A 27,513-nucleotide genomic window follows, 5' to 3' on the forward strand; every position below is an offset into this window, starting at 1 on the left:
TTGATTCAGATCCTTCTTTAATCAAAAAACAAAAATTATAACACTGTATATTCAGTTGCTGTTCTCTGAGCCTTTAGTCTCTTTCTTCCTATTACCATTCCTCTTGGGGCAATCATTGCAATGAATGTGCTGTATAGCCTGCCATTCCATGTATACTTTTACTACACGCAGACTGTGTTTATCATATGTCATACATTTTATGTCTTAACTTTACATGAACGGTATTGTTAACAAACTCAACATTAAATCTCCAGGTTGTTGATCCTGATCTCAAGTAAAGACTGCTCATTCTTTTTTTGTTTTGTTTTTGTTTTTTAATATTTATTCGTTTATTTGGCTGTGTCGGGTTCTTAGTTGTGGCATGCGGGATCTAGTTCCCTGACCAGGGGTGGAACCTGGGCCTCCTGCATTGGGAGCGTGGAGTCTTAACCACTGGACCACCAGGGAAGTCCCAAGACTTGTCATTCTTAAATAACTGGGAAACAGTACCAGCTGGAGGCCTCACACTGAAGGGTGTTAGGAAATTTTCAGAAGCAGATGACTGCATGAAGTGGACAACTTCTGCTCAAGATCAACAGAACAAGATGACCTGAGCACTTAGGTATGTACTTCATCCTCTTTGTCAGTGAAAGTTTAGAGTGTTTACTGCTGCTAGTTACATCTTTTTTTTTTTAAGTATTTTTATTTTTATTAAGGTTTTTTTTTTTTGTTTTTTTTTTTTGCGGTTCGCAGGCCTCTCACCGCTGTGGCCTCTCCAGCTGCAGAGCACAGGTCCCGGACGCGCAGGCTCCGGATGCGCAGGTTCAACGGCCATGGCTCACGGGCCCAGCTGCTCCGCTGCATGTGGGATCCTCCCGGACCGGGGCACGAACCTGCGTCCCCTGCATCAGCAGGCGGACTCCCAACCACTGCGCCACCAGGGAAGCCCCTCTAGTTACATCTTAACTATGATACCCTGTAGAGTCTCGATCTTGACGACCTTGACATTGTTCTTTGCGCCTCCATCACTCTTTGTAATGAGCCCAACACCTGGTTACAATTTGTTGATGATATGGTGAAAATTATTAATTTTGTATTCATTTTTCACCTAGCTTCCTTTGGTGCTAATTTATTGTGATAAATCAGTTGATTTCCTAAGTAAGTTGGATCAACTACGTAGTGCCTTTTTAAGTGTCAAAGAAGGTTTGGTTTTGTGTTTTAAGTAAGCAATTTAGTTAACACTCCTACAACTGGTTCCTTTTTTTTTTAATGTGCTAATCTTTTTTTTTTTTTGAAGATGTTGGGGGTATGAATTTATTAATTTACTTATTTATTATGGCTGTGTTGGGTCTTCATTTCTGTGCGAGGGCTTTCTCTAGTTGTGGCAAGCGGGGGCCCCTCTTAATCACAGTGCGTGGGCCTCTCACTATTGCGGCCTCTCTTGTTGCGGAGCACAGGCTCCAGACGCGCAGGCTCAGTAGTTGTGGCTCACAGGCCCAGTTGCTCCTCGGCATGTGGGATCTTCCCAGAACAGGGCTCGAACCCGCGTCCCCTGAATTAGCACGCAGATTCTCAACCACTGTTCCACCAGGGAAGCCCCAACTGGTTCTTTTTTATAAATTTATTTATTTATTTTTGGCTGTGTTGGGTCTTTGTTGCTGTGCGCAGGCTTTCTCTAGTTGTGGCGAGCGGGGGCTACTCTTCGTTGCGGTGTGTGGGCTTCTCATCATGGTGGAGCATGGGCTGTAGGCACACGGGCTTTTATTGCGGAGCATGGGCTGTAGGCACACGGGCTCAGTAGTTGTGGCTCGCAGGCTCTAGAGCACAGGTTTCAGTAGTTTTGGTGCATGGGCTCAGGAGTTGTGGCACACGGGCTTAGTTGCTCCGTGGCACGTGGGATCTTCCTGGACCAGGGCTCGAACCCGTGTCCCCTGCACTGGCAGGCATATTCTTAACCACTGTACCCCTAGTTCTTTTTAAAAGCTGACTTTGTAACAATAGACTGATTTTTCTGCAAAATCTTATCTCAGAGGCTTACTGCCTTGTATGTTGTCATGGGTGCTCTGGTGTGCGACCCAGAACCTCCTTAAGGACTGAGACACTGATCCCTCCAGCTACCAATTGTGGTGCCTTCTAAGAGGCCACAAATGAGTCCCTCTCAAGAAATTGCCCTCAGCTGAAGGAGCTGCCTCACCCAAGATTAGCCTCCTCCTTGGGGACAGCCTGTATCCAACAACTGGTCAATATAGGGGTACAAAGTCCCCACCCCTTTGCCTCAATTTTGGATATATCTGAAGGGCCCGCTTCAGAGACCTTTGCAGGGTTAGCTGAGGCCTCCTTTGTAAATGGATCTCTGTTCAAATTTCCCTTCCTTCCAGTCCTGCTTCCCTCATTCCCTTACAAATCACCTGCTCATAAACCTCCATTACAAAGTCCGCTTCCTGCAAAACTCAACCTGCTACCTGTGTACACTTCTTGTTCCAGTTAGTTTATAAGTGTCTGTTAGAGAAATACATTTGTCTCATCTTTTGCTGAGTCCCTTAGTATTAAAGTCCTAGGCTTATATAGTAGATTTCCCACACACACAAAATAAAAGCACAGAAAGAGAATGGAAGATCAGGGAAGCTGAGACTGAGAAGAAATTATTATGAAAAAGACAATTTTAAAAATGGAGAAATAATTTTTCTAGGCATCTTCCATATAAATAAACCAATCAATTCAATATCTAAAGAGAAACTACTGTTTCCAAAATGGGGAGCAAAATAAATAGGAGCACTTTCTTACCCGAAGCTTAGAATTTAAGTAGAGAAAAAAATAAAGATATACAAGGAGGAAACAAAGAATGATATGTGATATGAAGGCCATAGGAGTAATTTACATGGTTCAAATTACAAGTCCTACCACAGTTCATAAATATGGTGGGATCAAAATTCACTGGGATAGATAAGAATGAATTTGGAGGCTTTGCAATATGACCTGAGCAAATTCAAAATGTGTACAGTGCTTCCTCATGCTGTGACTGTCCCATGGAACAGGGTGAATTCATGTATCAGGGGAGTCAGTAATTCTAGAACTAGAGGACCTGAGAAAATCTGTTTTTGCCTTCCCTACATCCATTCCCTTTCTTCTGATAATTCATCTCAGTTTTTCTTTGGGAAACAACCTTTCTCCTATGCTTAGTCTATGTGGGTTCAGTAAAGCTTCAGACAATGAAGTATTGGTTTTATACAATGGGCAAGGGCTGGACCATCAGTCATTGTGATTCTTGTTCAGGGATGGGCATCTGACCCTATGAGAGTCCATCCCCGCATATTTTCCCGAACGATTATGAAAGTAGGGTGAGTTTTACTTTGATATTACATGAGAAAAGGCCAACTGGGAAGAATAGAGAAAGGGAGAAAGTAGTGTAATGGCGAATGAAGCTGTGAGTCCAGCCATTCCTGAAGCCCACTGCTTGTCCCCTTCAGTTATAAAACTAATACATTATCTCTATTAGTTTAAACTAGTTTGAGCTATATTTCTGGCATTTGTATCCAAACGACTCTTAATACAAATTTACTGCATTAATTAGGCATGGTGTTTCTGATCTCAGGGAGACAGCAGTGAGTGTTGGCTTGAAGCAGGATCTTAGTTCCCTCCCCAGGAATTGAACCTGAGTAGCTGGGGTGAAAACCAGGAATTCTAACCACTAGACCACCAGAAGCTAGAGGCTAGAAGCAGAGCTGCCCTGGCTCCTGTCCCCTTTGAAAACAAAAGTTTTTCAAGGAGACAAAAACTTGAAAACAGGCACAAAGTTTATTATTAGAGACACAGCACAACATATGGGAGAGCACACAGAGAAGCAGTTTATTTACTTAAGGCAGAAGCAAGGCAGAAATACGCACCAGGAAAAGAGTGCATGCATCCTCCTTAATGAGGAGCACGCCAGAGAGGTGAGTTAAATCACTGAGGGCAGTGCTTCTGAGTCTTTGTTTTCCTCTGGCCAATAATCTTGCTTTGTTTCCAACATCTGACCTGGCCCAGGGCCCTCCCCATGTGCGCGCATTTTTAGCCAAGATGGATTCCACCGTGGAGGTCTCTGGGAGATAGACAGCACCTATTATGGGATAGCAGCCCCTCCCTTTCTGACCCCTGAGGAGCCTTTCTGTGCTTGTGCAGTTGGGGAGGTCTCCTTGACCTCCGGAGTGGTAGATGTGGTCATTTATCTCTTTACTCCAACAGAGCTCAGCTCCTGCCATTAACTTTTTCCTTGAAGTGTCAGGGGGAGACAAACCCCAATTTACTCAGCTTGACAAATTCCAGCTGCTCAGCCCCAGAGCCCATCCACCTCCCACCTCATTTCCAGCATCAGTTTCCATGCCAATTAAAAAAAACAACAACAACCTAAGCTAAATCACTGAAAAATATAGAAACAAAAAGGTATGTATTTATTCATTGCTGCAGCTCTACTTCCTTCTTGCATGCAGTTGCCCCGATTACTGTCCCTAATCTTCTATGAACAGAATGGTTTTCTTTGTGTTGTATTCTGTCATATCCTACGCACTGAAATGTCCTCGTTGGTCTCCTCTTGTCTATACACTGTCATTAATTATTCTTACAGATGTCTATTTCTCTCACTCACTTTTCCAAGACCTCCTTCCGTTCCCTCATACCCAATAGCAATCCTAGACCCTCTTCCCTAAAAATAGTTCTGCATTGTTTTAAGGCAGTAGCAGCTTTACACCATAACAAAAGTTTCATAATTATGAATAAGGAGACTTGGATTAACAGGAGACTAAGGTCTAATATGGAAAGATCTGGAAAGACAGTAAGATTAGGGATTATCCATTTAAATTTACTTAAATGACATAAAATGGCAAACCAAATGGTAGGACAGCCTAAGAAAGATCTTAAGTGCTGAGTTTCCTTCAATCAGAGAACCGGGCATAGAATGTGTTTGGGACTTGTTACAAATACAATTTGCTTGGGAATTTTATGAAACCATAACAGTGACTGAGCAGGTCTGGGTTCAAATAGAAAGGGAGGATTAAATGGGAGATAAGTGGAATAAAGGAAAGAGCTCAGGATTTGAATTTCTAGTGATTTAGACTTCTTGATATGTTGCATTTGCATTTTAATTTGGTTCAAAGTATTTTCTAATTTTCCTATGATTTCTTCTTTGAGTTAGGGATTGCTTAAAAATGTTTTTTTTTTAATTTCCAAAAACCTGGGGATTTCCTACAATTTTTCTGGGGTTGATTTCTAATTTAGTTCCACTGTTGTCAGAAAACATAATTTTTATGAGTTCAGTCCTTTCAAATTTATTAAGACTTTTTTGTGGTCCAACATAGGACCTATCTTGCAGAATGATCCATGCACATGTAAAAATGTAAAATTTTTGCATATTTAACAATCTTTAGAGACAGTGTTCTATATTTGTCAGTTACTTTGAGTGGATTCATAGTATTATTTCAGTCTTTTCTGTTCCTGCTAATTTTGGATAGTTTCTTGCTTTTATCTTTAATAGTTCCTCTCCTTTGCCTTCTTTAGATTTACTTTGTTCTTTAGCTTTTTGAGAATTCAACTCACTTATTGTTTTGTTTTTACTGTTATAATTACTTAAGATTATGAAATTCCCTGTCATCACTGCTTTAAGTTTCTCCCACAAATTCTTGTACCGTGTTGTATACGGTTTTGTCTGTATTTCCCTCACAATTTGTTGAATAGAAAGATTTTTTAAAAAAAGATTTTCAGGCAGAAAGACCTTTTGAAATTATGCTATTAATTTATAGTTAAATATTGCCTGCCATATCAGTAAACAAAGGATGTTGCAGCCATCAAGCCATCACATTACAGCTGCCCTGATTGTGAGCCTTGAGGAAACTCAGGATGAGAAAACAGAGGATCCTGGCCCCAGATAGCTGAGGTGCATATCAAAAGAACGATTTCAGTGAGTCCAGACTTTGCATCTTCCCATACATAAAAAAAGCACTGGAGAGGGAAGACAGCAGAAGCAAGAAGAACTATAATCCTGCAGCCCATGGAACAAAAACCACATTCACAGAAAGATAGACAAGATGAAAAGGCAGAGGGCTATGTACCAAATGAAGGAACAAGATAAAACCCCAGAAAAACAACTAAATGAAGTGGAGATAGGCAACCTTCCAGAAAAAGAATTCAGAATAATGATAGTGAAGATGATCCAGGACCTTGGAAAAATAATGGAGGCAAACATTGAGAAGATGAAAGAAATGTTTTACAAAGACCTTGAAGAATTAAAGAACAAACAAACAGAGAAAAACGATAAAATAACTGAAATGAAAAATACACTAGAAGAATCAATAGCAGAATAACTGAGACAGAAGAACGGATAAGTGACCTGGAAGACAGAATGGTGGAATTCACTGCCATGGAACAGAATAAAGAAAAAAGAATGAAAAGAAATGAAGACAGCCTAAGAGGCCTCTGTGACAACATTAAACGCAATAACATTTGCATTATAGGGGTCCGAGAAGAAGAAGAGAAAGAAAGGACCCGAGAAAATATTTGAAGAGATTATAGTTGAAAAATTCCCTAACATGGGAAAGGAAATAGCCACCCAATTCCAGGAAGAGCAGAGAGTCCCAGGCAGGATAAACCCAAAGATAAACACACCAAGACACATAGTAATCAAATTGACAAAAATTAAAGGCAAAGAAAAATTATTAAAAGCAACAAGGGAAAAATGACAACATACAAGGGAACTACCATAAGGTTAACAGCTGATTTCTCAGCAGAAACTCTACAAGCCAGAAGGGAGTGGCATGACATATTTAAAGTGATGAAAGGGAATAACCTACAACCAAGATTACTCTACCCAGGAAGGATCTCATTCAGATTCGATGGAGAAATCAAAAGCTTTATAGACAAACAAAAGCTAAGAGAATTCAATGCCACCAAACCAGCTCTACAACAAATGCTAAAGGAACTTGTCTAAGTGGGAAACACAAGAGAAGAAAAGGACCTACAAAAACAAACCCAAAAAAATTAAGAAAATGGTAATAGGAACATACATATCAATAACTACCTTAAACATGAATGGATTAAATGTTCCAGCCAAAAGACACAGGCTCACTGAATGGATACAAAAACAAGACCCATATACATGCTGTCTACAAGAGACCCACTTCAGACCTAGGGACACATACAGACTGAAAGTGAGGGGATGGAAAAAGATATTCCATGCAAATGGAAATCAAAAGAAAGCTGGAGTAGCAATACTCATATCAGAAAAAATAGACTTTAAAATAAAGAATGTTACAAGAGACAAGGAAGGACATTACATAATGGTCAAGGGATCAATCCAAGAAGAAGATATAACAATTATAAATATATATGCACCCAACATAGGAACACCTTAATACATAAGGCAACTGCTAACAGTTATAAAAGAGGAAATCGACAGTAACACAATAATAGTGGAGGACTTTAACACCACACTTATACCAATGGACGGATCATACAAACAGAAAATTAATAAGGAAAAACAAGCTTTAAATGACACAATTGACCAGATAGATTTAATTGATATTTATAGGACATTCCATCCAAAAACAGCAGATTACACTTTCTTCTCAAGTGTGCATGGAACATTCTCCAGGACAGGTCATATCTTGGGTCACAAATCAAGCCTCAGTAAATTTAAGAAAATTGAAACCATATCAAGCATCTTTTCTGACCACAACGCTATGAGATTAGAAATCAATTACAGGGCAAAAAAGATAAAAACCACAAACACATGGAGGCTAAACAATATGTTACTAACTAACCAAGAGATCACTGAAGAAATCAAAGAGGAAATAAAAAAATACCTAGAGACAAATGACAATGAAAACATGACGATCTAAAACCTACGGAATACAGCAAAAGCAGTTCTAAGAGGGAAGTTTATAGCATTACAATCCTACCTCAAGAAACAACAAACATCTCAAATAAACAATCTAATCTTACACCTAAAGGAACTAGAGAAAGAAGAACAAACAAAACCCAAAGTTAGTAGAAGGAAAGAAGTCATAAAGATCAGAGCAGAAATAAACGAAATAGAAACAAAGAAAACAATAGCAAAGATCAATAAAACCAAAAGCTGGTTCTTTAAGATAAAAAAAAATTGATAAACAATTAGCCAGACTCATCAAGAAAAAGAGGGAGAGAAGACTCAAATCAATAAAATTAGAAATGAAAAAGGAGAAGTTACAACAGACACCACAGAAATACAAAGCATCCTAAGAGACTACTACAAGCGACTCTATGCCAATAAAATGGACAACCTGCAAGAAACCGACAAATTATTAGAAAGGTATAACCCTCCAAGACTGAACCAGGAAGAAATAGAAAATATGAACAGACCAATCACAAATAATGAAATTGAAACAGTGATTAAAAATCTGCCAACAAACAAAAGTCCAGGACCTGATGGCTTCACAGGTGAATTCTATCAAACATTTAGAGAAGAGCCAACACCCATCCTTCTCAAACACTTCCAAAAAATTGCAGAGGAAGGAACACTCCCAATCTCATTCTACGAGGCCACCATCACCCTGATAACAAAACCAGACAAAGATACTACAAAAAGAGAAAATTACAGACCAATATCACCAATGAATATACATGCAAAAATCTTCAACAAAATACTAGGAAACAGAATCCAACAACACATTAAAAGGATCATACACCATGATGAAGTGGGATTTATCCCAGGGATGCAAGGATTCTTCAATATTCACAAATCAATCAATGTGATACACCATATTAACAAATTGAAGAATAAAAACCATATGATCATCTCAAGAGATGCAGAAAAAGCTTTTGACAAAATTCAACACTGATTTATGATAAAAACTCTCTAGAAAGTGGGCATAGAGAGAACCTACCTCAACATAATAAAGGCCATATACAACAAACCGACAGCAAACATCATTCTCAATGGTGAAAAACTGAAAGCATTTCCTCTAAGATCAGGAACAAGACAAGGATGTCCACTCTCACCATTATTATTCAACATAGTTTTGAAGCCCTATCCATGGCAATCAGAGAAGAAAAAGAAATAAAAGGAATACAAATTGGAAAAGAAGAAATAAAACTGTCACTGTTTACAGATGACATGATACTATACATAGAGAATCCTAAAGATGCCACCAGAAAACTACTAGCACTAATCAATGAATTTGGTGAAGTTGCAGGATACAAAATTAATGCACAGAAATCTCTTGCATTCCTATACACTAAGAACAAAAGATCAGAAAGAGAAATTAAGGAAACAATCCCATTCACCACTGCAACAAAAAGAATAAAATACCTAGGAATACACCTACCTAAGGAGGTAAAAGACCTGTACTCAGAAAACTGTATGTCACGGATGAAAGAATCAAAGATGACACAAACAGATGGAGAGGTATACCATGTTCTTGGACTGAAAGAATCAATATTGTGAAAATGACTATACTACCCAAAGCAATCTACAGATTCAATGCAATCCCCATCAAATTACCAATGGTATTTTTTACAGAACTAGGACAAAAAAAATCTTAAAATTTGTATGGAGAGAGAAAAGACCCCGAATAGCCAAAGAGGTCTTGAGGGAAAAAAACGGAGCTGGAGGAATCAGACTCCCTGACTTCAGACTATACTACAAAGCTACAGTAATCAAGACAATAGGGTACTGGCACAAAAACAGAAATATAGATCAATGGAACAGGATAGAAAGCCCAGAGATAAACCCACGCACCTATGGTCAACTAATCTATGACAAAGGAGGCAAGGATATACAATGGAGAAAAGACAGTCTCTTCAATAAGAGGTGCTGGGAAAACTGGAAGCTACATGTAAAAGAATGAAATTAGAACACTCCCTAACACCATACACAAAAATAAACTCAAAATGGATTAGAGACCTAAATGTAAGACTGGACACTATAAAACTCTTAGAGGAAAATACAGGAAAAACACTCTTTGACACAATTAACAGCAAGATCTTTTTTGACCCACCCTCTAGAGTAATGGAAATAAAAACAAAAATAAACAAATGGGACCTAATGAAACTTAAAAGCTTTTGCACAGCAAAGGAAACTATAAACAAGACGAAAAGATAACACTCAGAATAGGAGAAAATATCTGCAAATGAATCAACAAAGGATTAATCTCTAAAATACATAAACAGCTCATGCAGCTCAATATTAACAAAACAAACAACGCAATCCAAAAATGGGCAGAAGACCTAAATAGACATTTCTCCAAAGAAGACATACAGATGGCCAAGAGGCACATGAAAAGCTGCTCAACATCACTAATTATTAGAGAAATGAAAATCAAAACTACAATCAGGTATCACCTCACACCAGTTAGAATGGGCATCATCAGAAAATGTAAAAAAACAAATGCTGGAGAGGGTGTGGAGCAAAGGGAACCCTCTTGCACTGTTGGTGGGAATGTAAATTGATACAGCCACTGTGCAGAACAGTATGGAGGTTCCTTAAAAAACTGAAAATCTAATTACCATATGACCCAGCAATCCCACTACTGGGCATACACCCAGAGAAAACCATAATTCAAAAGGACACATGCACCCCAATGTTCATTGCAGCACTATTTACGATAGCCGGGTCATGGAAGCAACCTAAATGCCCATCGACAGACGAATGGATAAAGATGTGGTACATATATACAATGGAATATTACTCAGCCATAAAAAGGAACGAAATTGGGTCATTTGTAGAGACGTGGATGGATCTAGAGACTGTCATACAGAGTGAAGTAAGTCAGAAAGCGATAAACAAATATCGTATATTAACGCATATATGTGGAACCTAGAAAAATGGTACAGACGAACCGGTTTTAGGGCAGAAATTGAGACACAGATGTAGCGAACAAACGTATGGACACCAAGAGGGGAAAGTGGTGGTGGTGGTATGATGAATTGGGAGATTGTGATTGACATGTATACACTAATATGTATAAAATGGATGACTAATAAGAACCTGCTGTATAAAAAAATAAAGTAAAATTCAAAAATAAAATAAAAATTAAAAAAATAAAAAAATCTCTTCCTAATGGTAAAAGTTACCAAAACAAATAAATAAATAAATCTCTTCCTTATGGTAAAAGTAACAACAACAACAACAAGAAAAAGCCCTGAATTCCTTAACTTGAGATGTGTGGTTTTCTTTAATCAACAGTAATCTTTTGATGTTCCGACTACCTGCTCTTTGTTGCAAAAACTCCTATAATATCCTGGCTTCCCCATTTGCCTCTTTGGAGCAGCCCCTCAGAGCTAAGATGCTGTGTCCCAAGATTAAGTCCTCAGTTTTGGCCATAAAATAAAACATTAAGTCTCAACGTTTAGGTTGTGCGTTTTTTTTCAGTCGGCTATCGTTTGCTCTGTCTCGGACGGAGAGTTAGCATTTTCATGTCTCCCATTAGTGATGTACTTCTATTTCTCTTTTCATCTACCGATATTCACAACTGTTTTATAACCCTGTGCACTGCAGCTTGCAGCCTCACACGGTGTTCTTCTCCGCTGTGCCCTCCGGTCGGAACTCTACCCGGTGTGGCGTCCAAACCCGAGCGCCAGCCCCTGCACGGAGAGGGACTCTGCCCGGGAAGGCGCTGGCAGGGAGGAACACCGGGCTCTTGCAAAGCCAGCCAGCCCGCCTTCCCCGTCAGCCCCCGCCGCTCTCCCCAGGCCCTCCGCCTCCTCCGCAGAGTGTTCTGGGAGATGTCGTTTTCTGCCGGCCGCTCCTGGTCGCGTGACGTACTTCCGCGTGCGCCGCACCCCCGCCTCAGCGGAGTACGCGCCTAGCGGGCTGTAGCCTGCGGGGCGACTGTGCACAGAGGCGGGCCGGGGACATACTGTTTCCTTGGCCGCGGAGCTGGCGGAGACGCGAAGGTACCCTGGCCCGGGACGTCCTGTGCGCACCAGGCTCTTGGCCGCCTGAACCCCCACGGTCGATCCGGGCGTGGAGGCGGCCAGCCCGGCCTCGGTCCCTCCCGCCTCACGGCTGCGGAACGGTACAAACTCATCGCCCCGGTTCCCTCCGCCCGGTCCCGGAGCCCGCGTCCCTGCGAGGGACTCAGCCCCGACGGGCAGGTGCCTGGTGCCCGCGGACCCTCCCTCCGTGGGGCGCGAAGCCCCTGCTGGGTGGGCGGGGTGGGAGCAGCCGGGAGACCCTGCACGAAACAGCGCGGGATGGCCAGCAGGTCCCGGACAGCTTCGTGTTGGGTGAGTCGGGACTTTCTCCCTTGCGCAAGCTGACTGGGCCGTGAGCGTAGCCGTGTTCATCCCGTGACGGCCACGCCAGGGCCTGAACTCGCGTGTTCGCCGCCGTCCGCCTGGGTCTCCAGGAACGTTCCTCGTCTTCGGGCATTTTGTGTCCGGTGCCCTGTCCTTCGGCAGGTACCCTGTTTTATGGTCTACAGCGGCCCCTGAATTCTGAGGGCAGCGAGGGTCCTCGTGAAGGAAGTGATCCTCTGTCGTTTCAGGTTTCTCACACACAAGTACGGAGTTGTCTTCGTGTCCAGCCCTTTCGGGCCCCATCAGGGAAATTAACCTCCTCTTTGTTCATTCACTTGTTGAGATGCTCATACACCGAGTGTCTTTGTGTGCTGACGCTGAGACTGGCGCTGGCAGTGCGAAGAATTACGTACGTTTCTTGCTTTCGAGGAGCTGCGGTCCCTTGTGGAGGGTGGTCGCTGGGCAGGGTGGCGGGCGGGTTCGAGGGCTCAGAGCCGGAAGGATCCGCGTCGCGAGGGGAGAGGGCCAGTGGACCGAGCCGTTGGCGCGCTGCTCGTGTTTCCGGCCTGGAGAACACTGTTGGAAGAGGTATCCGGGGGCCGAGCGGGCTTGTAGGTGTTCGAAGCGCAGTGCCTGTCGTCGGGTCTGTAGGCTTGGGTAGGGGTTTTCAACTAACATGTGCAGATTAAAGGCGCCTGTGTTCGGGGGAGCGCAGGGTACGACGAGTAGAGCCCCAGGAGGGACCAGTAGAGGACTCGGGGGCAACCAGGACGGCGGTGCCGAAGGGCTGGGGTGCAAGGGAGGTGACAGAACATTTGGAGAGTGGTTTCTTCCGCTGCAAATTTGAGAAGAGAGCTTCCTAGAAGCCATGATACGAAATGCCTCAGAAGTATTTCATGAGGCCGAAAGGTGCCGCCTGGACTTCAGAATGTGGGTCTTAAGCAGCTTTTCCAGAGCAGAGAGAATGTCGGGGGTGGTGCAGGTGGTCAGTTCCTGAGAGGCGAAGGGATTGCATGCGACTGTGGGCAGCAGGATGTAGAGAAGCGATTAGTAATAGTATAGACACTTTTTTAGGTGATCAAGTGTGACAGGAAGAGTTTGGGTGTCAGGGGAGAAGGGATTTCACCGGGGCGGCCGGAGGGGTACAGTTAACCTCAAAATCAATGAACTTTTTGCTTTTAAACAATAACTATACAGAGAGTACAACGAGAGAAAACGTATTTGCAATAGCAATTGGAAAAGATAAAATAAGTGACCATAAGGGTACAGGACCTGAAAAAAGAAGACTTCACAACTGTTGAATAATATTAATAGGCACCACTCTTGGCCTAGCCACTTTGTGTGTGTGATGTCATTAGCACCTCACGGCCCTGTGAGGCAAGTATGTCCCCATTTTACAGCTGAGGAAACTGGGGAGCCTGCCAGGTCCCAAACTAGTAAGGGAAACAAGGACACGAGGGTGGCAGAGCTGAGATTCAGACCCATGCAGAGTGTCTTCAGAGCCTGTGCTCTTATTGCCTCTTAAGACCTAAAAGACTTGAACAAATGTAGACAGTATTTCCTTGTTTTTGAGTGCACGTGTTTAGCAAGCCTTTATTGACTATTATGCCAGGTAATTTTCTAGGGCATGCAGGGGTGAACAAGACTGACAGGGCCCATGACCCCGTGAAGGGTATGGGAGACGGTAAGACATACCAGGGGAACACCATGAACAAAGTTGTGAATGCTCATGCACTGAGAGGCTGGGTGGCTACTTCAGACTGGCAACCTTGTCTTGAGGCAGCATTTAAGCAGAATCTGAATGACAGCTGGATAATCATGGGAGTATGGGGGCACAGAACAGGAAGCAGCTAAGTCAGTGGCCTTAAGGTGAGAACCAGCAGGTGCCCTGTCTAGTGGAAAGAAGGCGTGCGGCAGGAATGGGGAGGGAGCGTGCGAGAGCAAGGCCAGATTGTGTAGGGCCCTTTCAGTAGGCAAAGGATCATCTGGAAAGCCCTAAAGTTTATTACATTTTATGTTTTATTTTGAAATAATTTCCAAACTAGAGAAGTTACAAGAATAGTATAAAATAATCTGTATTGTATTAAAAAAAAACACACACCCTTCACCCAGATTCCCCAGATTAGTTCTGTCATTCTCTCTTTACTTGTGTGTGTGTGTACATGAATTGGTATAAAGGGAACAGCCACAGAGACTGAAGTTCAATGTTACTTTCTACCAGAGCCTCTTTCCCCTCTCCTCTGTTGTGCAGTTGGGGAGTGACTGATCACCTCATCTAAACAGACATTGAGCTGGTTTGGGGCTGGGGTGCTGCTTTAGTTCGACTCGGTTCGCCTGTATTTTCAGCGGGGTGTGCCGATCGCAGGCTCCTCCCTCGCAGTACTTTGTGTCCTAAGTGCCTTGAGACTATGGGAGAGTCAGTCTGCCATTCCCGCCCAGTTCCTGTACTGACCGCACTCAGAAAATGCCCCAGGGGGACAGCCTGCTGTCCAGGGGGACATCGAAGGCTCCACTGGTTTCTCTTTCTCCTGGTGTCGTCCTCTGTCTCAGCTGACCCCGTCCCACCTGTTCTCAGGCTGGACAAATGCCCTTGGCGAAGTAAACAGCCAGCCAGCTCTTAGCTCACCTGGAAAGAGCTCTCCTCTCTCTGAAATTTGGTTCATTTAGTCCTCCTTGCTTCCGTGGGTCTCTGATGTTCATGAGGATTGTACTTTACCATTAATTTTTTAGTTGTAGCAGCGGTAGTCCAAACGTATGATTTTATTTATTGTGAATAAGTGTTAGAAAAGAAATATCTTCTTAGCATTTTGATTGAGAATTCATTGAATTTATAAATTAATTTGTTGAAAATTAATATCTTTATACCACATTGAGTGTACATATCATAAATGTTACTCGACTACTCAGGCCTCTGTTTTTTTTTTCTTTTTTTAAAAAATATAAAAATGTTTGAAATTTAGTTGATATACAATATTATGGTAGCTTCAGGTGTACTACATACTGATTTGACATTTACATACATTATGAAATGATCACTGCCCCAAGGCTGGTAATTGTCCCAGAACAAAGTTATTACAGTATTATTGACCATATTCCTTATGCTGCATCCCCGTGGCTAATTTATTTTATAAATGAAGGTTTGTACCTCTTAATCCCCTTTACCTATTTCACTCACCCTTCTACCTCTGGCAACCACCCTTTTGCTCTCTGTGTCTATGAGTCTGTTTTTGTTTCGTTTATTTGTTCATTTAATTTTCTAGATTCCACATATAAGTGAGGTCATATGGTATTTGTATTTCTGTCTGATTTATTTCACTTAGCATAATACCCTCTAGTTCTAGTTGTCACAGATGGCAAGATTTTGGGTTTTCCTTAATGGCTGAGTAATGTTCGTGTGTATGTGTGTGTGTGTGTTTGTGCTTGTGTAGTACATATTCTGTATCTATCACTGGACACTTACGTTGCTTCCATATCTGGGCTATTGTGTTTTCTTTGCCTCTGCATTTATGTATTTTATCACATGTGTATTTTTCGTTGTTTTTCTCTATTTTTAAGCTTTATTCCTGAGTACTTTCTAGATTTGTTGTGGTTCTTATTACATTTTCAAGTTGGTTACTGTTGATGTATGAAAGAGCTGTTACATGTTGATTTTTTTTTTTAACTGCCACCCTGCTGATGTTTCTTATCGGTTCTCATGTTATGCCAGCTGTTTCTGTTAGGTTTTTTAGTCAGAAAATCAGATGTTTGTAAATAATGACAGTAGTTTCTTCTCCTTGCTTAGTGTTTATCGCTGGCATTTTGCTTTGTTCCTGCTGTGCTGGGTCCTCTGGGACAGTGCTGACTAGCAGAGTTGATGTGAGCGTCCGTGTCTTGTTCCTGATTTTAGTTTCACACAAAGTATGATTTTTTTTATAGGCTTAGGGAAATTACTTTTACCTGTAACAAACTGAATTCCGATTTTTAAAAGCGTTAAATTTCCTCATAGTACTTTATTTCATCTATTGAGATGATTGTCCTCCATTAATGTACTAACGTTACTTATTTCTTTGATACGGTTGTGTTTTGTTTTTTTAAAGTTTGGACTGTCCTTTAAATTTCTGGATAAACTTCATTCATAGTTTGCTATGTATATATGTACAGGATTTGTTTTACTCTATTAGTGTCTTTATCTAGGTATTTTTAATAAATGAGATTGGACTACAGTTTGTGCGGTCCTTGCCTGCTCTGTAGGGTTATACAGGTTTTGTGTGATGGGTTTCCTATCATTTCCTGGCTCTACATCAGGTTAGATATGGGAGAAATTTTCTGTTCCTTGGATGCTGATAGAACTTACTTTTCAAGATAGTGTGGGACTGTTGTGTTTATGGAGAGGGTATACCTTTGATTACTGTTTCAGTTTATTTTATGACCATGGGCTAGTCAGTCTGGTCTTCCTAATTCTTTCTGGGCAAATTTTGGTTACTTTTATTTTCCTAGGAAATTTTCCATTTCTTCTAAGTTTTCAAATTTACTGGAAGAAATTTGTAAATACAGTCAGTTCTGCTATCATGTTTGCTTTAAGGATGTAAATTTGTTTCAACATGATTGATATCTTAGGGAACAATGTGAGCTTTCTGACTGATTTCAGGCAAGCCTCTTTTCACCACTTTATACTAACCTACGGCCCTTCTGACACCCAAACGTCAGGCGTTTTTCAAGGTACAGTGCCATATTTATGGTAGTATTTCTCAAATCAAACATGTATAAAACTGCTACTGTTTTTATTAAGGTTCCTGATTTTCTTTTTTCATGTGTGCTACAAAGGTGTCACACCCCAACCCTGCTCTTCCCATAAGCCGGAGACTTTGCATAGTGGTGATTTTTTTTTTTTTTGGTAACATCACATTATAGCAGAACTGCTTGTGTATAGTGATCGTTTATGAATTTTAAAATCCCTTTTCTATCTTAGAGTTATGCACCCTATCTTAGTCATTCCCTCTTTTCTTTCTTTTCTTTTTTTAAAAATTTATTTATTTTCTTTATCTTTTTGGCTGCTTTAGGTCTTAGCTGCGGCATCTTTCATTGTGGGGCAGGCTCTTCCTTGTGGCACGCGGGCTTCTCTTTTTTTTTTAAATTTTATTTATTTATTCATTTTTGGCTGCGTTGGGTCTTCACTGCTGCACAAGGGCTTTTCTTTAGTTGCGGGGAGCAGGGACTATTCTTCATTGCAGTGCATGGGCTTCTCATTGTGGTGGCTTCTCTTGCTGCAGAGCATAGGCTCTAGGCACACGGGCTTCAGTAGTTGTGGCACACGGGCTCAGTAGTTGTGGCTCACGGGCTCTAGAGCGCAGGCTCAGCAGGTGTGGCACACGGGCTTAGTTGCTTCGTGGCATGTGGGATCTTCCCCGACCAGGGCTCGAACCCATGTCCCCTGCACTGGCAGGCGGATTCTTAACCACTGTGCCAGCAGGGAAGCTCCCGGGCTTCTCTCTAGTTGTGGTGCGAGGGCTTCAGGGCACGCGGGCTCTGTAGTTGCGGAGCTCGGGCTTAATTGTCCCACAGCATGTGGGATCTTAGTTCCCCGATCAAGGGTCGAACCCACTTCCCCTGTATTGGAAGGCGGATTCTTTACCACTGGACCACCAGGGAAGTCTCCTCATTTCTTGATTATGCTTGCCCAATTAAATTTTTTTGTAGTATTTCCTTTGTATTTTGTTTTTATTCTTATCAAGCTTAAAAATAGCAAAAAGCTTAAAATAAAATACACTCTCTGCTCTACCCCTTTCTTCTTCCATCCTGTCTCTTTGGTCTGTGTTTGCTCTTGTGGCATCTGCCTCAGGCCTTGCTTCCTGTTTCTCCTCCCCCCTGCATGAATGCCCTGGGCTTGATGTCATGGCTTCATTTTTCTCCATCACGACCTCAGACGTGCCCTGTCAGCTGTCCCTCCCCGGCCCTGGCAGTCATCTTGGCAAGAGCCAAGTATTTGGATGTCAGTTAACTTCGAGGCGTTGGAAAGTCCAGGCTACACTCCAACCCCTCTTCTTCCCCGACTCAGGCTGTGGGAGATGGGAGGCTCTTCTCTTTATTCCCACTTCACTTTTTGTCCCTGTGGGAGTTCCTTGTGGGTTGGGATGGGAAGCTTCTGTCATCTGGCGGTCAGTCCCCAGCACGACAGGGATCGCTTGGAGCCTGTGACAGGGCTCTACCCTGTACTTCCACTGGCCTCTGAGGCTCCCCCAGAGTTGCACTCACTGTGTCTTCCCCGGGGTCCCCCTCGCTGCAGGCAGCGCTCTTGTGGAGGAGCCTGTTAGGGCGTCAGTCCGGGCTCCTCTAGCTGCTGCTTCCTTGTCTTCAGCCCCCATCCCTCCCTTTCTCGTCCTGCAGGCTTCCCAACCTGTAGAGGGCAGTGTCTTCCGTTTGCTTGGCCAGATCCTTGCCTTCTCCTCGACGTCCTTCTCTCTCTCTCTGCGCTGTCGTCTCCACCGGGGCGTCTCTGCCTCTGGCTTCACTGGATGCCTGGGACCCAACCACGGCTCCTTACCCCAGTGCTCTTACTCCAGCCCCAGGGACCTTCATCTTTCACTGGAACTAGGACCCCTGCCCTCTCCGTGGCAGTCAGAATGGTCTCAGGTGGGGGTCAGAGCGCACCACCCTGTCCAAGGCCTTCCGGGGGCTTCTCCTCCTGTGGAATGAAATCCAAGTCCTTACCACGTCCTTGAGCCCTGCAGGCCTGTGCCTTTGTTTTCATGCTGCGTGGAAGGCTCTTCCCGAAGAAATCTCAGAGCTCGTTCTCACACTGCTTGTGTTTCTGCCCAAATGTCGCCTCAGCAGGGGGCTCCTGATGACCCATCTGAGATAGCGCCTGTGTCTTCCTCCCCGCCTTTCTCCCATGAAGCTGCTGGAGGCCTGTCAGAGCACTGTCACCGCTTGCGCGCTAGGTGGCTGTGTGTTTACTGGCATCTCCCCTGCAGGAATGGAAACCCACTGAGGACAGGGACTGTGTCCACAGTTGGTGCCTAATAAGCACTTATTGAATGATCCCCTGAGGGTCTGTGGCTTGCTGCTATCTTTTGGTCCTGTGAGAGGAATTTATTGTGAGTACACTGGGTAGTTCTCAGAGGCATCAAGCACCAGTCATGCAGGCTGCACGGCTGACACTGCCGCAGGGCCACCTGGTAGGACCCGCGCACCTTGGGGAGCAGACCCCCCTGCACTGGTTTGTGGCCTGTGGCTCCGCGACCTGGGCTTTAGGTTCACAGTCTGTGCTGGGTGTCCCCTGGTTGACTCGGTTGTGGACCACTTATTTTCTTGGAAGAAGCCTGGGAAGTCACCTATTTGACACGTTTTCTTTTCTTTCTTTCTTTTTTTAAAAAATTTATTTATTTTTGGCTGCGTTGGGTCTTCGTTGCGGTGCACAGGCTTTTCATTGTGGTGACTTCTCTCGTTGCAGAGCACGGGCTCTAGGAGCGCGGCTTCAGTAGTTGTGGCATGTGGGCTCAGTAGTTGCAGCACGCGGGCCCTAGAGTGCACTGGCTTCAGTAGTTGTGGCATGCGGGCTCAGTAGTGTGGCTCGTGGGCTCTAGAGTGCAGGTTCGGTTGTTGTGGCGCACAGGCTTAGCTGCTCTGCAGCATGTGGGATCTTCCCGGACCAGGGCTCGAACCTGTGTCCCCTGCATTGGCAGGGAGATTCCTAACCACTGCACCACCAGGGAAGTCCCTGGAATGTTTTCTTCATGTGCTCGCTCCCACTGAGACTCAGGTGGGCTGAGCAGCCGGCCAGATGGCAGGCACTTCCGGAGGGTCAGACCTTGTGTGTCTGGTGCCTGTAGTTCGAGTCATGCTCACCACCCCGTGCAAGGTCTCCCTGAATAGGTTCTTATCAGACTGGAAACACCTTATTTTGTCTGCATGCATAGCTGTTCATTTCCCTCTACAAGACTAAAAGCTTCTGAAGGCCAGAGTGGGCTTCACTCATCCTGAAGTCTTCAGGACCCAAAAGAGTATCTAGCACACGGAGGCTCACTTATTATTATTATTTTTTAATTCTCTCTCAAAGCAAGTGGTGGGTTCAGGATGCAGTCTGTGGAGGGACATTCTCCTTTCCTGGGTCCTCTACATCTTTTCCATGTCTCCCAGTATAATTGCAGCCTGTGGAATGGTGTGTGTATTGTTACAGGGATTGTCGTCATTCAAGGATATATCTATGGAGTTCACCTGGGAAGAATGGCAGTTATTGGATTCTGCGCAGAAGCACCTGTACCGGGATGTGACTCTGGAAAACTATAGTAACCTGGTGTCTGTGGGTAAGTACAGCTTCTCTTTTCGGCTCAGGTCGTGAGTCATAAGTTGCCACTGCTTTTTCTTTTGTTGTTCTATCCCGGGGTCTCTGAAGTAATTAATGATTATGGACTTGAGCTCTGGAGGTCATACGTTCTTAGTCCCTATTCTGTCTTCACCCCCTCATTGTAATCTTTCTGCAAGTGCAAACGAGCTGCTTCCTTTCTGAGCTCCTAGCTTCCTTTTCTAGTCCCCAGCAGTTTGGCCCACATCCTTTGTGATTTTCCCTTAACAGGGTATCATGGTACCAAACCTGATTTAGTCTTCAAGTTGGAGCAAGGAGAAGAGCCATGGATAATAAACGCGGAAGTTTCCCGTCAGAGCTGTCCAGGTGGGTGAGCAGAAACCATGGAGAGGGGAGGTCTGGAGTGAACCGGGGCTGGCACTCAGGGAGTGTTGTGTGCGCGAACTGTTCTTTGAAGTCCTTGAACCACCGGGTGGACTCGGGATGAGCCCGTGAGTCCTCAGGTAAGGATGGGGCCCTCGGTTTCCTCCCGTGGCTCTGAAAGGTTGCTTTCTGGGTTAGTTTCCTTCCTTCTGGCACCTTTTTTCTCTGCCTTCCTTCCTGTAGTCATGGGCCTTGTTTTCTCTCTTGCCTCTGCAGTTAAGTCCCTTGACTTTACCCATAGTTTTTCATTTCATTCTCTCCCCTTGACTGTTTTAGGAGATTTCATTGCTTCCTTCTCTCTTCTCACACCAGTCACTTGGAAATTACATCTGTTACTTTCTTGGGCACTTTTCTTTTTCTTTTTTTGGCCACACCGCACAGCACGTGGGATCTTAGTTCCCCGACCAGGGATGGAACCCATGCTCCCTGCAGTGTACGTGCAGATTCTTAACCACTGGACCACCAGGGAAGTCCCTTGGGCTCTTTTCTTAAAAGAATTCTGAAACCTAGCCTAATCTCACCTGTATCTTAGGTGGTTTTTATCACCCTGCTTTTATTTCCCTGACCCCGCTTACTCTTCCCTTTTGAGTTGTCCAAGTTTGGGCTTCTCTTCTATATTGTAACTGTGGAAAGGCTCTTCTGTCCTGAAAATCAAAGCTTTTTTCCTCCCAGTGTTGTAACAGCAGAATCGCCATCCTCCTTCTCCTTTCCTCGTGTGCTCTGGTCCCAGCTTTATATGCTTGCAGGAGAGTGCCCCTGGGCTTTCCCACTCTGCATTCTCAGTGGCAGAAATGGGAAGGCACTTCTGAAATTGCTCTTCTTCCTCCAGTTTCCCACCACTTTGGGGAGAAAAGTGTTTAGCAAGCAGTCCTGAGAAAGCAGGACAGCTACTGAGGCCCCCAGCACAGCAGTCGTGTACGGGGGTGACTGAGGCTATGTGTCTGACGGGTGCTGACACACAGACAGTATGTATGGGGCCTTGCCTAATCTGGTTCCTGCCTTCACTCTGTTCACTCAGAGTCACTCTGTTCACTCAGGGGGTCTCAGCTGTCCTGGGCTTTGTTCTGTTCCTTAACCATGCCACGCAGGTTCCTTCCCCAGGAGCTTTGCACTTGCTCTTCCTTCTGTTTGGAATGCTTTTGCCTTACTTTCCTTATGGCTCACTCAGTCTCTCTTTTAATGTCTCTTTGTACCTACCTACAGGTCATGCCTAGCTATTCTGTATCCTGTGAATTAACTTTATGAGTAAACTCCTGCAATAATAAAATTGGCATAAATAGTTGGCATTGGCTTCTAAGTGCAGGCTAAATTTTTTAAACTTCTATTTTAAAAAAAACATTTTTGGTCACTGCTAATCGGCTACCCATTTCTGTAAAGGGACTTATTTTGGTTTGATTCACTTCCCCTTGCCCTCATGCTTGGTTATGTGATGTGTGTGCACTTGGCAAGTATTTCTTTTGAACCAGTGTGTCAGAGGCCTGGACCAAAAGAAAAACACTCATTACATGGCAGTTCTAAAGCCCTTTAGTTCTATATTCGGTTTGTGTTATGATTTTAAATATATGGTGTTTTTTTTTTCTTCCTAGAAGGTTGGAAAGAATGGTACCAGAAAAATCAAGATGAACTCGAAAGTGTTGAGAGAAGCTATGCTTGTAATGCATTTGGAAAGCTTCATCTGAGCAAAAGCCACATTTCTTCAAGACAAAGTCTCCTTAAATATAATACACTTGGAAAAAGCTTGACACAAAACTTAGCTTCAGCCAGAAGCTATCTAAGACAGAATCCTGATCAGTTTCATGGGTATGATGAATCATATTTTCTTGAGCATCAGAGAACTCATAGTATAGAAAAAAACTGTGTATGTAACGAATGTGGGAAAGCTTTTCGTTGTAAATCACAGCTCATTGTACATCTCAGAATTCATACAGGAGAGAGACCATACGAATGCACTAAATGTGAGAGAGCCTTCAGTGCCAAGTCAAACCTCAATGCTCATCAGAGAGTCCACACAGGAGAGAAGCCCTACTCCTGTATCGAGTGTGGGAAAGTCTTCTCATTCAGGTCACAGCTCATTGTCCATCAGGAAATTCACTCAGGAGGGAAACCTTATGGTTGCAGTGAATGTGGGAAAGCCTACAGCTGGAAATCACAGCTGATTTTACATCAGAGAAGCCATACAGGAGTGAAACCCTATGAATGCAGTGAATGTGGGAAAGCCTTTAGTCTGAAGTCCCCATTCATTGTGCACCAGAGAACTCACACAGGAGTGAAACCCCATAAATGCAGTGACTGTGGGAAAGCCTTCAGGAGTAAGTCGTATCTCCTCGTTCACATCAGGATGCACACGGGAGAGAAGCCCTATCAGTGCAGGGATTGCGGGAAGGCCTTCAGCATGAAGACACAACTTGTTGTGCACCAGGGAATTCACACAGGAAATAATCCTTATCAGTGCAGTGAATGTGGGAAGGCCTTCGGTAGGAAGGAACAGCTCACCGCGCATCTGAGAGCTCATGCGGGAGAGAAGCCCTATGGGTGCAGTGAGTGTGGGAAAGCCTTCAGCAGCAAGTCATACCTCGTTATACACCGGAGAGCACACACAGGAGAGAGACCCTATGAGTGTAGCTTCTGTGAGAGAGCCTTTTGTGGGAAATCACAGCTAATTATACATCAGAGAACTCATTCAACAGAGAAGCCCTATGAATGCAGCGAATGTGAGAAAGCCTATCCTAGGAAGGCGTCACTTCAGATACACCAGAAGACTCATTCAGGAGAAAAACCCCACAAATGCAGTGAATGCGGGAAAGCCTTCACTCAAAAGTCGTCTCTCAGTGAACATCAGAGAGTTCATACAGGAGAGAAGCCATGGAAATGCTCTGAATGTGGGAAATCCTTCTGCTGGAATTCAGGGCTTCGTATACATCGAAAAACTCACAAGTGAGAAATCAGAGCGGAGTAGATGTTAGAATCATTCTCACAGAAGCTGATCCACAGGAGACTTCAGAGGATAATAGAGGCAGGAAGTCCTAAAAATACTCTTTTATCAAATTAGTCATACGAGAGAGAGGCCAATCATATTTGGAATGAATGTGCAAAAGCTTTCAGAAGTAAGTCATACAAATCTTTATATACAAGAGAATAGTTGCAGGAGTACAGAGCAGTAACTGTATCAGAAGTGGTAGCCTGATTATGAAGATTTAACATGGGGAATCATATTGAGAAACCCTTGTAACTTTAATAAATCAAGAAAGCACTTCCCGTGGAAGCTGTGTTACATGGGGAGTCGCATTCCAGATGTGGTGCTGAAGAAAGTCTTGGTAGAGAGTAAAGTTGTTTTTTATTTTAATATGTATCTAGAGTAATAGCAGGAAAATGGCAAGGAACATACTCTGAAGGTTAAGGGGTATGGAGTGTGACTTTCCTGAGTAACACTGAATACTGTTTTAAAATTTTTTGGTATTTTATTTTAAAATGTAACTTGTTATATTTGATAGTTTGTGGAATAACACCCTCTAATATTCTCCACATTAAATGCTAAGGATCAGTGTTGTCTCTTTATTTCTTAGCAATATAACTAAAATAATATAGTTTTTAATAAATGAAAGGATTCAGTTCTCATTCCAAATGAATTTACATATCCAGCAAGTGGGTCTGGCAGTTGTTAACAGGGGTGCTTCCTAAGAGCACTCACCATAATGAACATTGATTATATTTACCAGTTCAGTGTCTGTTCTGCATTGATTTGTAAGAGAGGCTTAGATCTCTCTGGAGAAATACCCCTCCTGTGTGTGTGCACCCTTGCGGTGGGTCTTTCAGGGTGTCCTTTCCACCAGTCACAGGTGAGCACTCTGCCATTGTTGGGAAATGGGAGCCTCTTTTCCAGGAGTTTGCATCTCGATTTCAGTCTCCCATGAACCAGCAGGGAAATATTGGAACCCATTCTTGTCCCAGAATTCTACTGAGACCATCAGTTAGTTCTTGCTGTTTTGATTTCTCAGAATAACTTTGGATACTGCCCCTTTTGAACCTGGTTTTCTGGTCTTCTGTGTGCTTCCTCATCTTTTCAATAAATATTGTTTTCTGCTGAAGTTAAGCAGAATGAGTTCCTATTTTTTGTCACTGAAGGGCTTTAACTGGTAAGTCGTTCTGGAGTAGCTGTAGGTAGTAAACTGTTGAAGAACAGCTGGGTGTGTGGTTTAGGTTTTTTCCTGAGACAAGAAGAAAGTCTTTCAGATTCCTGTTTATATTCCAAGGTGGATACTTTTTAGTACATAGTATGAAATAGTGTTATTGCTTGTGTAGACCAAGAACCTTGTGGCCCCTGTTGGTAAGATTCTGGGAATACTGAGGAACTATTGTCCTAGAAGAGTTTTAAATTAATGAGGAAATCTGGGGCAGGAGATGAGATGGCTCATTCTGGTTACATCGGCTCTTAAACACAACAAGGACAGACTTGAAGGCCTGGAATCTCATCTCAAGGCAGAGTACTGAACTCAGCCACGCTCTGACATTGCTGAAATAATTGCTTACTCAGAGCTGTAGCGTTGAGATGGTGGACACCAAATACACAGTTGGCTTGCTGAATTAGAGTCATCTACCTTAAGTGCGCACTAATCCCTTATGTAAACATGCATTAGAAAAGTTGTCTCTTGATAATTGATAATTGGAGTAGCGATATCTGAGAAGTATCCGAGGACTCAGCCTAGCAAACTCGTGGTATACTTTGCACTGTATGCTCTTCACTCGGGGATATGGTCTAGATGTTGGCAAACTACAGACTGCAGGCCAAATACAGATTGCAGCCCATATTTGTATGGATGGCAAGTAAGAAGCTTTTACATGTTTAAATGGTTAAAAAGAGCCAAACTTTTATGAAATGAGAAAATTATTTGAAATTCAAATATCAGTGTCCATCCATCAAGTTTCCTTGGACCACAGGCAGACACAATCTGTGTATTGCTGTCCGGCTGCTTTTGCACTGCAGTGGCAGAGTTGAATGGTTGAGACAGACACGGTATTACCCACAGAACCCACTAACTCCTGATGTAGAGGCCCTTCCCTTCAGTGAAAAAGTGAACCATACCTTGTAGGAGGCAGCTTATTCTTGCAGTACCCCATGCCTCGCTGTTACCAGCTCTGTGTCCAAATTTCCTGTTCTTTTAAGGATGCCAGTCATATTGGCTTAGTTCTCACCCTGTGATCTAATTTAAACTTGATTATCTCTGTAAAGACCCTGTCTCTAATTAACTTCTCATTCTGAGATACTGGGGGTTAGGAATCCAGCGTCTTTTTTGACAGGATGCAATTCAACCCATAACAGTCTGCCCTCCTGCCCCTCCCCACCCCACCAAATTCATATGCTTTTCACATGCAAAATACATTCACCCCTGCCCAACATCCCCCCAAATCTTAATCCACTCCAACATCAACTCTAAGTCCATAATCTCATCTAAATCAGGTATGGGTGAGACTTGGGATATGATTCATCCTGGGGCAATATTCCTCTTCATCTGTGACACCAGATAAGATATCTGCTTCCAAAATACAATAATCAGATAGGCATGGGATAGACATTCCCATTCCAAAAGGAAGAAATCAGGAAAAAGGGTGTTATGAGTCCCAACCAAGTTCAAAAACTAGCAGGGTAAATTCCATTAGATGTTAAGGCTTGAGAATAACCCTCTTTGGCTAAATACTCTGTCCTCTGAGCCCACTGGGGTGGTGGCCCTGCCCCTTCAACCCTGGATGGTGGGCCAGCCCTCTGGAATTAAAAAGGAGGCTTCACCTTCTGGAACCAAGGAAGTGGCCCTGCCCTCAGGGTCATTCTTCCCTTTGCTTTAAGGATAACCTATGTTCACAGCCTGTTTCCAGCCTGTTTCCTGCCTGTAGAATCTCAGAAGTTTGACAAAGTTCCTTCATTTCAACCTTGCTCTGTTCCCTTCAGTCCAAGTTGGTAGCATTTCTGCTGAGATGATTAATTGGATTCACAAGCCATACACCCATAATCTCTTGAGCAAGCAGCGTCTGGCCACATGCTTGGTGTTCTCTCCTGAGCTTGCTTTCTCGTTTTTTGCGATATGAGTAAGCTGAGAGTCTTCCAGATCTTCATGATCTAGTTCCTTTATGTTTAACAATACATTCTCAGAAGAAGTTAAGTCATGCCTTCAACACTTTGCTTAGTAATCTCTTCAGCTAAATATCCAAGTTCATCACTCACAAGTTCTGCCTTCCATTAAACACTAGAACACAAGTCAGCCAAGTTCTCTGCCACTTTTCTCTGATTTCCAATAACACGTCCCTCATTTTTGTCTGACACCTCACCAGTACTACCTTAACATTCGTATTTCTACCAACAGTGTCCTCAAGGCAATCTGGGCTTTTTCTATCAAGTACCTCAAAACTCTTCCATCCTCTACCAATTCCAAAGCCACTTCCACATTTTTAGGTATTTGCTAAAGCAGCACCCTGTTTTCCAGCCAAAATCTTCATTTGTTTGCAAGGGCTGCTGTAACAGAGTACTACAAAATGAGTGGTTTAAGTAACAGAAATTTATTTTTTATATTTTTCATAGTTCTGGAGGTTACAAGTCT

The 27,513-nt window shown here is 43.3% G+C and overlaps 1 protein-coding gene across 2 annotated transcripts in view; it reads left to right on the forward strand.

The window, feature by feature from the left end:
* The first annotated feature begins 12,162 nt into the window (after positions 1–12,162).
* LOC132532100 (zinc finger protein 26) overlaps positions 12,163–27,513 on the forward strand; it is a 68,579-nt gene continuing 53,228 nt past the window's right edge. The window contains exons 1-4 of one of the 2 annotated variants that reach the window (XM_060170279.1): positions 12,163–12,210; positions 20,378–20,504; positions 20,774–20,869; positions 22,513–24,467. In XM_060170279.1, the coding sequence (XP_060026262.1) occupies positions 12,178–12,210; positions 20,378–20,504; positions 20,774–20,869; positions 22,513–23,864 (1,608 nt within the window). In that variant the 5' untranslated portion in view covers positions 12,163–12,177 and the 3' untranslated portion in view covers positions 23,865–24,467. Of the gene's footprint in view, positions 12,211–12,256; positions 12,632–20,377; positions 20,505–20,773; positions 20,870–22,512; positions 24,468–27,513 lie in introns of those variants that run through there. The other variant, XM_060170280.1, reaches the window with a different exon arrangement.

This window comes from Lagenorhynchus albirostris, chromosome 14, assembly GCF_949774975.1.
Source record: "Lagenorhynchus albirostris chromosome 14, mLagAlb1.1, whole genome shotgun sequence".
Taxonomy (NCBI): Eukaryota; Metazoa; Chordata; class Mammalia; order Artiodactyla; family Delphinidae; genus Lagenorhynchus; species Lagenorhynchus albirostris.